The 14,331-nt window shown below is 38.9% G+C and overlaps 1 protein-coding gene across 2 annotated transcripts in view; it reads right to left on the bottom strand.

Annotated features, from left to right (window-relative positions):
- The window catches only part of ADPRHL1 (ADP-ribosylhydrolase like 1), a 60,762-nt gene extending 54,275 nt beyond the window's left edge, over positions 1 to 6,487 (bottom strand). The window contains exon 1 of one of the 2 annotated variants that reach the window (XM_082245280.1): positions 6,238 to 6,487. In XM_082245280.1, coding sequence (XP_082101406.1) covers positions 6,238 to 6,451 — 214 coding nt within the window. In that variant the 5' untranslated portion in view covers positions 6,452 to 6,487. The remainder of the gene's footprint in view (positions 1 to 6,237) is intronic. The other variant, XM_082245281.1, reaches the window with a different exon arrangement.
- Between the last annotated feature and the right edge of the window lie 7,844 nt (positions 6,488 to 14,331).

Genomic DNA, 14,331 nt, shown 5'->3' with positions numbered 1-14,331 from the left:
TAGTAAAAACAAATTAAATAAAATAAAAATATGCCATAGTTTGTAGACGCTATAACTTTTGTGCAAACCAATTAATATACACTTATTGGGATTTTTTTTTACCAAAAATATGTAGCAGAATGCATATTGGCCTAAATTGATGAAGAATTTAGAAATTAAAAAAAAATAAATAAAAAATATTGGATATGTTTTAGAGCAGAAAGTAAAAATGTAATATTTCAAAATTGTCAGTCTTGTTTTGTTTATAGCATAAAAAATTAAAAAACGCAGAGGTGATTAAATACCACCAAAAGACAGCTCTATTTGTGGGAAAAAAGGACATATATTTTATTTGAGTACAGTGTCGCACGACTGCACACTTGTCAGTTAAAGTAATGCAGGGCCGTAACGCAAAAAATGGCCGGGTTAATCATCCGGAAGTTCAGTGGTTAAAAGGCAAATTTTCACTACTCTAATCTAAAAGTGCTTATTATCTTTTTTATTATTATTGCTAATAATAGTAGCAGTGGTCCTAGTAGATTAAAGATAAAGAGAAAGTTAACTTTAGGTGTTTTTTGTAGAGAATTGAAGTGGATTTCAGCCTTTACATTGTACATCAACCTGGCAATTCTTATCTTTGCAGCCCTGTCCAAGTTTGTTTTCAGATAACATGCATTCCCACTTGGTGAATATTGAAACTAAATTTAGGCCACTCTTGGCTGCAGATTAGACAGTGGCATTACAGCGAGTGCCCAACTTATCACACAAAAGGCAGAGAACATTCCGAGTTCTATATATATTTCGATGTGGAAGAAGTGATAATGTGATACCTGATCACTGCAAATGTCTTTTATGTTCTCTATATTATGGATATATAGTCTTTTTATTAGTGTCTTATAAGAACAATGAATATATTTTATTTCACAGCATCAGTGGGTATAGAAAGCTGTTGGCCATAGTAAGTAGTTCTCATTATGTTACAATGGTAATTTTCTGACTGGCAAGAGCACAGAGTGTATGGTATGTTGCTTTGGGCAACACTTTATTTTTCTTTGCTTTATTTTTTCTGTTCCCTTGTGTCCAATGGTGTCAATTCACATCGCAACATTGTGCACTTTGGAGAGTGCAACTGCACTTCTTTGCAAAGTGCACAGTCTAGTTGCCTTTAGTAAATCAACCCCAGTATGCTCAAAAAAGTATACAAGCATTAAGGTGTTTTTGGTCCAGTGGACTTTAGTAGGAGCACCTATAAATGCGTGATGTGTGCATTTTTGGCCTTGTTTTACACCATAAAATCTCCTCTCCTCCCATAGAACTGCTCCCTTTCCTTGCCCAGCTCAAGAAACCCAATTCTGAAGCTTCATGCATGTGCAAAAACCTGTAAAATATGCCTATAATACACCTGAAAAATGCCCAAAAAAACCCACATCACAATCACCAGGAATATTCACATTCATTTGAATGGGCTAAAATCAGAATGGACTGCACCAAAAGTAGTTCATACCGCAACTGGATAACATGGTACTGTGGTACCATGTGATCTAGTGCAGACAAACGCACTGCATATGCGATCTGTGTTTGGGGTGCTGTTGGGAATCTATTGACACCTTTAGCAGATTGCACACTCATGCGTTTTGAACATGATGTGGGAAACATGCATTGGGAAGGTGGATTTCCTGCACCAAGTTCTGGTGTGAATGGGGACTTAGTGCATAAAAGTGCAGCACATTCAGTATCTGTAATAGTTTTATAATGGAAAAAAAATGGCAGTGTTAGGCTGGCCATACACTATACAATTTTCTTATTCAATTTCCTTTAGATTTACCTTAATCTATGTAGTGCAAGGGCCTGCCTGACTGCATACAAATTGAAAGTGTTTAGGTTTGACCCTATATTACATGGTTTTGGTAAATCTAAAGGAAAGTTGAACAAGAAAATTGTATAGTGTATGGCCAGCCTTACTGTATATCTTTTTTAAATAGATCTTTTCCGATCTGTGATTTTTGGATGAATTACACTGCAAAACCATACAAATGCCATACCTCCCAACGTTTTGAGATGCGAACGAGGAACACCTATTAGCAAAAGTATTTAGGCATAGGACACACGCCTTGTCATGTGCCCTAAAGGAGAATTAAACAAAAAAATTTTTTTCTTTTTTTTTTTAACCATTGATTTTTTTTAACCTCTGATTTCTTTTTTTTTTTTTACCACTACTATTCCTTTATATCGGCTTTTTACATTTATAAATGCAGCAAATTAAAAATTGGATTAAAGGTTTAGCAGTTCGAAACACTTTTTGAAAGATAAAAAGTGAATTTTATAGGCAATTATACACTGCCCGGCCCAAAAACAAAGTCGCCACCTGGAATCAACTAAGCAACTAACTAAACTAAACATGCAGTAACTATCCTATTGGATAGTTACTGCATATACCCAAAGAATGAGGTCAGCTGACTATCTGAATATACTGAATGACCAGGTTATTACATCAATGGATTTTTTCTTCCCTGATGGCATGGACATATTCCAAGATGACAATGCCAGGACTCATCGGGCTCAAATTATGAAAGAATGGTCCAGGGAGCATGAGACATCATTTTCACACATGGGTCCAAAACTTAACCCTATTGAGAATCTTTGGGATGTGCTGGAGAGGGCTTTGCGCAGTGGTGCAAATCTCCCATCATTTGGTGAAAAATTAATGCAACACTGGACGGAAATAAATCTTGTGACATTGCAAAAGCTTATCGAAACTATACCACAGCGAATGTGTGCCGTAATCAAAGCTAAAGCTAATATTATAGTATGTGACCCTTTTTTATGGTGGCGTTTTTTTTTTTTTTTGGACGGGCAGTATAGATCAGACCAAATTAAGGACAAATGAGGAGGAAAGATGGACAGAGGGACTTTGTTCCAAATCAGGGACAGTCCCTCGAAATTGGGGACAGTTGGGAGCTATGCAAAAGCCTGTGGTGACATTTGTACTATGTATAAAAGCACTTGCAGTGTTCTTTTCTTGACACTTTCCTGATTGGACGGTTTCTGAGAGGACAATCTCACTGCATCAAATGTGTATATCAGTGCTGACTCTCAGTTGTCAAGTGCTTTAAATATGTAATCTCTAATAACATTTTGTTCTTACTAATCCTATGCTTATAAATTCCATGGATGAAATATGAGACTATCACAAGTTTTTGAAACAACTGTAAAATGAATGTGTTAGCCTGACTGCACTTTAAATAAACATGCTCAAGTACTAAATGAGCATCACATTTCCTTGGCAACTGACCATTTTCAGAAGCAGATTATGTTTTGGAGCCTTTCCTGTTTTTCACCTTTTACTCTGTAGCATGTTTTATTTAGGGAAGGGAAAGTCATATACTTGGTTACTAAAAAAACACAGTGGCTTAGTGGTTAGCACTTCTACCTTGTGTCAATGGAGTCCCCGGGTTTTTTATTTGCATGGAGTTTGCAAGTTCTCCTTGTGCTTGTATGGGTTTCCTCCCATGCTCCAAGGATATGTTGTTTAATTGACTCCTGCCTAAAGCTGACCATACATTGATTGAGGTTCAGCAGTGATTGGCCAAATTTCGATCATTGTGTGGCTATTCCACTCAACAGAAGTCAGTTCTTAAGCCACGTACACACGGGCAGACTATCGGGCGAAATCAGACGGTACAGTAGATACCGGCCGTCATTCTGCCCATGTGTACAGGACCATGTTTGACAGAAGCTGAGCTCATAGACCACTTCTGTCGAACGAGCATGCTGGAAAATCAGCAGCCAATTGGCATCCAATCAACGAATAGCTGTGAGTGATGACTGGTGTGTTCTGAACAGAATAGCTCAGCAGAGACCTATTGTCGTTGTGCGTTTTACAACCAGCTTCCTAGTGATGTATACTGCTTTCTACCTGGTTAAAAATGGCTGAATTTGATGCATACCTACTTATTGTTCTTGTGTTATACAATCTGCTGTTCCTGTCCTCTGTTAAGGACCATTTCTATGTGTACCTGTCTCTCTCGGTTTTAATACAAATTTATTAAACAAATAAGAATAGCTCAACAGGGAGATCACTGTACCAACATTGAACAATTAATACACAGACCTCCTCATTAGCTCTTCAGGTTTATTCGTTTAGCCCAACAGAAATCTTACCATGTGTACTAGACTTTAAGCAGGCCATACATTGGTAGAATTTCTAAATTGTTTTCTCACGAAAATTGTAACTAAGAACTTTCTTTTGAATTTCGCACCATTAGTGGGCTGCAGCAATGGCACGATTTTCATGTGACCATCAAATTTGAGTGATTGGGCATGTTGGAAATTTTTGGAAAAACAAACAAATTTCTAATCAATGATGGGAGAATTGTGCGAGAAATATAATCGAAAAAGAAAAGTGCATGAGCTGTGACCTGGAAAGAAAAGAAGACTCATGGTCACCAAAATTCTTTTCTGTAGCAACATGAGGTGAAATTAAAGGCTTGGTCGGTCGAATTTTGAAATAAATGGTGGCACCATCGGATCACAAAACTCACAAATTTTCTGACTTTCGAAAGAAATTTTTTTCGGAATTCGACCCATTGTATGGCCAGCTTTAGACTGATTTCCGTTCAACGGACAAGCTGGAATACTTTTCTCAATTGGTTGCAGCTGCTGATCAGTGTCTTGTGACAGCTCTGGGTCCTGCTGTTACAATACAATATCTTAGTGGGGAGGATTCTTCCATCTATTTCGTTGTTTGGCTGGAGGAATCTGATAACTTTTTTGTTCGGTCTGCTAGTTGAACAAAAACAAGCTAACTGTTTGCTGAAGTTGATCCTGGTATATGTGTGCTTATACACTATATTACCAAATATTGGGATGCATGCCTTTACAGGCACTTGAACTTTAATGGCATCCCAGTCCTAGTCCATAGGGTTCAATATTGAGTTGGCCCACACTTTGCAGCTATAACAGCTTCAACTCTTCTGGGGATGCTGTCCACAAGATTTAGGAGTGTGTCTATAGAATTGTTTGACCATTTTTCCAGAAGTGCAATTGTGAGGTCAGGCACTGATGTGGAGGAGAAGGCTTGGCTCGCAGTCTCCGCTCTACTAAATCCCAAAGGTGTTCTATCGGGTTGAGGTAAGGACTCTTTGTAGGCCAGTCAAGTTCCTCCACCCCAAACTCACTCATCCAGGTCTTTATGGACCTTGCTTTGTACACTGGCGCGCAGTCATGTTGGAACAGGAAGGGGCCATCCCCAAACTGTTCTAACAATGTTGGGCACATAGAATTGTCCAAAATGTCTTGATATGCTGATGCCCCCAGAGTTCCTTTTACTGGAACTAAGGGGCCAAGCCCAACCCCTAAAATACAACCCCCCACCATAACCCCCCTCCACAAAATGATTTAGACCAGTGCAATAATCAAGGTCCATAAAGACCTGGATGAGCGAGTTTGGGGTTGAGAAACTTGACTGGCCTACACAGAGTCTTGACCTCAACCCGATAGAACACCTTTGGGATGAATTAGAACGGAGACTGCGAGCCAGGCCACCATCAGTGCCTGACCTCACAAATGCGCTTCTGGAAGAATGGTCAAACATTCCCATAGACACACTCCTAAACCTTGTGGACAGCCTCCCAAGAAGAGTTGAAGCTGTTACAGCTGCAAACAGCAGGCCAACTCAATATTGAACCCTATGGACTAAGACTGGGATGCCATTAAGGTTCATGTGCATGTAAAGCCAGGAGTCCCAATACTTTTGGTAATATAGCGTATGTTTACATGTGATTTAGGGATCTTAAGCTGGCCATACACTGATTGATCAGTTCAGCAGGGACCAGCCTAATTTCGATCAGCGCCCCCTTCTGACAGAAGTTTATTGTTTGATCAACTTCTGTCGAAAGGGCAAGCTGGAATAAATTTCATGGTGCAGCTGTCAGAAACACAATGTCCTAGTGAGGGGGATTCCTCCAACCACCTCATTTGTGTCTCCATCCACATAACCTGCTGGATGAATAAAAAGAGACTACAGTGTATGGCCAGCTTTAGATTGTAAATGTATGGTATGTAAAGCACTACATTAATAGTTGGTGCTATATAAAATACCTGTAATGAAGGAAATAAAATTTGAAATTACACAGCAGAGATTCATTTTCAATATATATACTCAAAAGTATACAACTTTGTGGATTGGCAGTACAATTTAGATTGGAGAAGATATTGATGCCTTTCTAATGCACACCTTTATTAAAAACAAAGACTTACCTGTGACAAGTGCCTCTGCGGTGGCCATATGCATTAGGGTGTTGTGACTGATAGGCCATTTATCTGCCGATAGTACCAGCTTGTCTATACCTCCAAGTCCTTTCAGTTCCTCGTGGATCTTTACACCTGAAGAACAAATTTCCCAGCTGAAGTTTCTATAGCCCAAAGAGTCCCCAACTGCGGCCAGCAGCATAGCAGCTGTGAATTTCTCCATGATTAGAGGACCTTACAGGATCGTACTCCTCTTTTGTCTGACAACTACTAGGTCTAACTTTAGTGTCACTCTGGCTGGCAGAGCTCCTGTCCCTGACTATAAAAGGTAGCACTGCCATTATCAGAACCTGCTACAACCCCCCCCCCCCTCCTTTGCTGAACCCATCCCTGCAACTGGACATTGTCCATTCACAGTACAAGTATTAGAAACTGCTAACATAAATACCACCATGACTGTATTCTACCTGGGTGATCCCTGTCCCCCTACTGACTAGTCATTCCTTTGGTTCAAATATATTTACAGCAATAAAAGGCTGTATTATATCTTATCAAAAGCCTTGATTGTGCTAAAAGACATTCATACAAAAGCTAGCACATACATATCACCCAGATGTCTTTGGTTACAAGGGGGAGAGGAAAAAAAAAAAGAGAAGAGAGAGAGAACAGATTCTAATAACAGAATCTGGAAAAGAAAAAAGAATATGTAAATAAAGAAAAGGTAAAATAAAAATAAAGAGAAAACAAACTTCAAATACATTGCACTGCAAAATATCATAAAAAAAAATCAAAAATGTAAAACTAAAATAAAAAAAAATAAGCATTTACCATACAGTATTAACATCAGCTTAATACACTAATGAAATAAATATAATAGATTTATTTTACCTGCCACAAGATTTGTATTGTATGTATCTGTTCATCCATTCATGAGATTTTCATAGCTCTGCCACACAGCACAGCCATGTCTATCAGGAAACCAGATCTGTTTTTTCTCTGCTCCAGCTCAGTAAAACACGCACAGGTTTGGCTTGTCAGCATCAAATCCTGGTGTTTTCATGAGCCCAGGAGGTACGGATGAAGTGTCCAGCCTGTTGCCAGCAGCCTTTGAAAATCTATGACAGGCTAAAGTATGGCTGGATGTTGTAGTGGGTGGTGCTCACATTTAAGCCTCGTACAATCGATGAGAAAATCGGATGACCGATTGTTCAATTTTCCATGAAAGTGCATATCATGTTGTAGTCGGAATGGTATAGACTTGTACAAAATATCTCGGCCAACAACTACATATTAGGGTAGTAGAAGAGGAAGTAGAGGGTTGTTCTATGCTTCTGAACATGCGCAATATTTTCTATTTGATTATTTCCATACGATTACTGTACACATTCAATGAAAATCGGACAGTGTGTTCATTTGCAATAAAAAACTTTTACTGTCAAAAGCACTATACTAACGATCAGATTGGCCGATTGTACAAGATTTTTCTTCCAGTCTTCTTATCATGCGTACGGCCTTGAGACTTCCCATGGCAGTAAAAAAACCCTATGAATTATGATTTATTTCGCTTCAGTGAGAGAAATAAATTCCCTACTGATCCCCCAGGAGGCAATCAGATATTTATTCCCTGGACAAAATTCACCTGTTTTATTTTACTTATGTGAGTATCCAGTTATACTTTGTGCACTTAGGAATGCATCCATGACTTTTCTAAAGTAATCTACTGAGCTGGCCATAACTAGCACTTGAGGGAGTCTACTCCATATTTTCACTGCTCCTACTGTCAAGAAGCCTTTCTGTATTTGTTGGTTACAGTTGTGCTCAAAAGTTTGCATACCCTGGCAGAAATCATGAAATTTTGGCATTGATTTTGAAAATGTAACTGATCATGCCAAGAACTGTCTTTTATTTAAGGATAGTTATCATATGAAACCTTTTATTATCACAAAGTTGTTTGGCTCATTTTTAAATCATATTGATAACAGAAAACACCCAAATGGCCCTGAACAAAAGTTTACATATCCTGGAATATAAGTAGTAAAGGGTGGTGGCGCTACTTCAAATGTAGACTGGTCTGTAAGATGTTTCTGTATACTGTTGCAATTGGATATATTACAAATTTGAGTAAGGTGAGTGTAAATTTAAATTTAAATTTAAATCATAAAGTGCTGGTGACCAACCAGTGAAATGTGGGAATTGTATGATATATACTTATGCAACAATTATATTAATAAAAATATTATCAAAAATATTATTAAAAATATACATATATTAATTAAGGTGACTGGGTGAGATCAAAGAAAGTGAAAAAGTGCAATAAATCCATGGACCAAAAAGGGTCCCTTAATATATACAATGGTGTATAAAAAGTGCTCTGGTGCTATGTGCAAAAATGTGTGTGAATAAACGAATGCAATAAATAGATATATACAAAAGTTATAAATTCCATAGCAATGGTGATAAATCAATATTTCTTCTGTCCAATCCCAATAAAGTGTGCTATATGATGCAATCAGCCATATTGCACCATCAAGGTGCTTTAGTGCAAAACCAGTCTAGGAAAGGTGAGTAATACAAGCTTGTGGTTAGTTTGCTGATGCGGTGCTAAAAAACTAGGAGGTATGTGAGACGACGGTGCTGTACTTTACTTTTACTTTGCTGTGCTCAGTGCGGTGCTCTGTGCCCCTATTGAAATTGCATTCACCGCAATGCTCTGCCCTAAATGGGGTAGCAAGCCTTGCACAGCAATCTGGGTGATCCTGCGATTATCCCTCCGGATACTGCAGTTGGCCTATGCGTCCTAGTCCTGGTGGAAATGGATGCCTCCAAATGTACTGGAGCCCGTAGCGATGTCCCTGGGTTCCCTCACAACATGCCCAGTTTAAGTTTTCTGTATCGAACCGTTGGCATGGTGTGCGAGCCAGATATCCAGGGAAGGATGTGTTCCAATGTCCGGAACCACTCTAGCGGAAGTGACGGTGCGACGTACTGTCCAGCTCTACGCGTTTCATCAGCATTGATGTCATCAGTAGCGCCACCACCCTTTACTACTTATATTTCAACTTATACTTCCCACTTCGGTGAGAAGCATTCAGAGTAGGAAGCAACTTCACCAATACATTACATTTTTATTCCTTTTTATTTCTTCTTTCCATTTGCGTGGGATTCCCCCATAATATTACATATCCTGGAATGTTTGGCCTTGGTACAGACACACAAGGTGACACACACAGGTTAAAATGGAAATTAAGGCCAAATTTCCCACATCTGTGGCTTTTTAAATTGCAGTTAGTGTCTGTGTATAAATAGTCAATGAGTTTGTTAGTTCTCATGTGAATGTACTGAGCAGGCTAGATACTGAGCCATTGGGAGCAGGAAAGAACTGTCAAAATACCTGCGTAACAAGGTAATGGAACTTTAAAAAAATTGGAAAGGATAGAAAGATATCCAATGCCTTGAATATGTCAGTCAGTACTGTTCAATCACTTATTAAGAAGTGAAAAATATAGGGATCCTTTGATACCAAGCCAAGGTCAGGTAGAGCAAGAAAGATTGCAGCCACAACTGCCAGAAGAATTGTTAAGAATAGAAAGAAAACCTCCTTCCAGGCTCACTTACCTTCTTTCTATCCATTAAAAAGCATGTGCTTCCATTGTGGAGACTCTCAAAAGTTAGAGTTAGACTAGTTAAACTACACACTACAGAAAATGTTGTGGCTTGATGGGGCCTGTAGCATATGCATTTACTTGCAAATGTGTGCAGACTAAACCCCTGTTTTTAACACATATTGCCAGACAGGTCAATTTGGTTGGTCGCAGGCTGGTCGGTAAGTTGAGCTTGAAAATGTATTTTGGTTTTATTTGACATACGTCGCCCTTTCAGCGCTCCTTGCTGCAAAGACCAGTTATAGGTGGGGGCAGTGGCCTCTTGTTTGTATTTAGAAAGAAAACTCACAGGTAACCTCAGGAGAAATACAGGCTGTTCTGGAAAAGATGATGTGGTGGTTTCAAGGAGCACAATACAACGATACCTTAACAAAAAAGAGCTGCTTGGTTGGGTTGCCAGAAAGAATCCTTTACTGTGCCAATGCCACAAAAAAGTCACATTACAATATGCCTGACAACACCTTGACACGCCTCACAGCTTCTGGCACAATGTAATCTGGAGTGAGGAGACCAAAATAGATGGTCACAACCATAAGCGCTTTGTTTGGAGAGGGGTTAACAATGCCTAGAGTGACAAGAATATCATCCCCACTGTGAAGCATGGTGGTGGCTCACTGATGTTTTAAGGTTGTGTGAGCTCTAAAGGCACAGGGAATCTTGTGAAAATTGATGGCAAGATGAATGTAGCATGTTATGGGAAAATACAGCACACAATTTGCATTCTTCTGCACGAAAGCTGCACATGGGATGCTCTTGGACTTTTCAGCATGACAATGACTTTAAGCAAAAGCCCAAGTTGACGATCCAGCAGTTACAGCAGAAAAAGGTGAAGGTTCTGGAGCAGCCATCACAGTCTCCTGACCATTATATCGTTGAGCCACTCTGGGGAGATCTCAAACTTGAGGTTCATGCAAGACGCCCAAAGACTTTGTATGACATGAAAGGCATTTTGCCAAAACGAATGGGCAGCCATCTGCAAGAATTCTGGGCCTCATAGACAACTATTACAAAAGACTGCACACTGCCATTGATGCTAAAGTGGGCAATACACAGTATTAGGAACTAAGGGTATGCAGACTTTTCAACAGGGCTCATTTCATTCGTTTACTTGTTGCCATGTTTTGTTTTATGATTGTGCCTTTCTTTTATGACCTACAGTTCTATATGAATTCCATAAGAAATAAAAGAAATGTGTTTTGCCTGCTCACTCATGTTTTCTTTAACCGCTTCAGATCTGCCCTATAGCAGTTTTACTGCTACAGGGCAGCACCTGTGCATCAGATCACGTACCTGTGCACCAGATCACATATATATATATATATATATATATATATATATATATATATACACTCCCGGGTAGGGGGTGCGCACGCATGCCACCTGCAGCTCGCTTCTGCTGTGAATACACACAGCGGAAGCGATCGACGGGTGAACGGTATCCGATGTCCTCCGGCACCCGCTGATCGTTAGGCAGAGAGACAGAAATGTGATTTGTAAACAAGGCAGATCACCATTCTGACAGTAGGAAATGGATGGAATTTGTGTTCCTGCAAAGCAGAGAATAAATTCCATCTCTTTCCCTAGTAAAAGCACTCCACACAGTGTAGTAAAACACTGGCTAGGCACACAGTTAACCCTTTGACCATCCATTATGTTACCCCTTCCCAGTCATTAGTACAGTGACAGTGCATATTTTTAACATTGATCAATGTATTAGTGTCACTGGTCCCCCAAGAAGTGTCAAGAGTGTCAATTAGTATCAGAATGTCCACCGCAATATTGCAGTCCCACTATAAGTCCATATTCACCGCCATTACTAGTAAAAATAAAAATAAATAAAAATATTCCATAGTTTGTAAACACTAAAATTTGTGCGCAAACCAATCAATATATTATTATGGAAATTTTTTTACCAGATACACGTAGCAGAATACATATTGGCCTAAATTGAAGAAGAAATTTGATTTTTTTTTCTGTTTTTTGCTGGATATATTTTATAGCAGAAAGAAAAAATGCTTTTTTTTTTTTTTTTTTTCAAAATTGTCTGTCTTTTTTTGTTTATAGCACAAAAAATAAAAATGCAGAGGTGATGAAATGCCACCAAAAGAAAGTTCTATTTATGGGGGCAAAAGGGACATACATTTGATTACAGCATCGCACGACCGTGCAATTGTCAGTTAAAGTAATTCAGTGCCATATTGAAAAAAATGGCCTGGTCATGGGGAAGTAAATCTTCTGGAGGTCAAGTATACTATACATATTGTATACTACCAATTCCCAAGGTATGCAAACTTTTGAGCGCAACTGTAAATCTCTTTTCCTCCAGATGTAAAGAGTGCCCCCTTGAATAAAAATGCTAACTGATAACATTCTAGAGACAGAGAGTGCAGGAAGATATCAGCGCACAAGAGTCTGGCTGGATGAACATCTAATTTTTATTTTTTGGACTTGTTGAACAGATATAAAACATTTTCAATGGTAGGGATTTTTTTTCTCAGAGAATAGGTGCAAGAACTCCCCCTCTCTAAGTCACCCTTTTTCTCATACCCACCTCTGAGCACCATTCCTTGGTTCCACCCCTACCCACCTCCCAGTACAGCCCTTTTAGAGAACACAGAACTACATATAAATTGGGGTGCTAAGTAATTCGTATGGAATTCGGTAATGATAACAAGAGCAAGTTAAAAGTTAAAAGCAGTAAAATAGATCTCCTGCATCCGGGAACAATAATGCCCCTCCACCAGCAACAATAGATCCCCCTAACAACAATAGACCACCCACCAAACAAAATTTCACCCCTAGCAAGAATTGAATCCCAGCAGCAACAACAGGACCCCCTACAGCCAGCATCAATATACTCTCCATCAGCCAACAACAATAGATCTCTCCCTCAACAATAGATCTCTCCCAGCAACAACTGACACCCCCCCAGCAATATAGGACCCACCCCCAGCAAAATTAGGTCCCCCACCAGCAACAACTGACCCCCCTCTGCAATATAGAACCCCTCCAGACTAATCCCCCAGCAGCCAGCATCAATAGATCCTCCAGGACACTCCAGCACCCCTTGCCATTACATACATCCAGTGCTGGAACTGCAACCCCCCCCCCCCCCGCGAATTCCCGCTGAAAAAAGCCATGGATTTAACAGATTATACGGGAGCAAATAAGACAAATTATTAGAATTATTAGTTAGAGGTTACACACACTTTAACTCTGAATGATCTTAAACTCACTTCAATCTGAATTCAAATGCAAAACTGAATGCACCTAGAAGCAAGCTGCATCTGTCTTTCAGATTCATAAATTAAGCACTGTGTATTTGCATTCTTTATTAAATAAAGCTGAACATACCACAACTATTTATTTCTCCAGCATAGTCCTTAATTGTGCAGATTAGTACCCATCTCTGATCCAACCTAAGGATATTTCAACTTCCAATAAAAGTACAAGTGGGACATCTGCTGGTGAAATCTGCAGCATGCTATAAAGTACAACAATTTAGAATTGTCAGGACACATATACATCAATACACTGTATGTTTCAGCATGTCAACCTGGCAAAAGAAAAAAAAAGGTAAGTTTTGAAGTCATATGCAATTAAACCATCCAATACAAAGGCCTCTATATATCCTTATATCTTATACAGGCATACACATGATTTTAGATGGCTGTCTTCACACTGCCACTGTCAAACCTGTGTTTTATATGCATTTAGAGGACATTTGTAAACCAATACATATTCATGGAATAATCTTTCATGGGTGCGATTCACAATATGCATTTATCTGCATTTGGGAGCAGTCAGTTCAGAGAAAGTAGAATTGTGTGTCCAGGATCTGATCAGTCACTAAACACATGCAAACTTAACACCGAACATGTGAACATGCAAGTAAAAAGATGTAGACGCATGTATTTATGATTAAACATGTCTAAATGTGCAAGAATGTGTTAACCACTTCTGGACCGGAAGATTTTCTCCCTTAATGACCAGGCCATTTTTTGCGGTTTGGCATTGCGTTATTTTAACTGACAATTGCGTGGTCGTGCGATGCTGTACCCAAATAAAATTGACGTCCTTTTTTTTCCCCACAAATAGAGCTTTCTTTTGGTGGTATTTGATTACCCGTGCAATTTTTATTTTTTGTGCTATAAACAAAAAAAGAGCGACAATTCTGAAAAAAAAAAATATATATATATATATATATATATATATATATATATATATTTATTTATTTTTTTCACTTTCTGCTATATGACATTCCCAAAAAAAAATGTAAAAATCAAATGTTTTCATCATTTTAGCGTATTTTGATTGGTTTGTGCAAAAGGTATCGCGTCTACAAACTAGGGGAAAGATTTATGTCATTTTTATTTTTTATTAGTAATTGTGGTGATCAGCGATTTTTAGCAGGACTGCGACATTGCGGCAGACAGATCGG

This window comes from Pelophylax lessonae, assembly GCF_965119305.1.
Source record: "Pelophylax lessonae genome assembly, chromosome: 2".
Taxonomy (NCBI): domain Eukaryota; kingdom Metazoa; phylum Chordata; class Amphibia; order Anura; family Ranidae; genus Pelophylax; species Pelophylax lessonae.
This window is presented reverse-complemented; position numbering and strand designations above follow the sequence as displayed.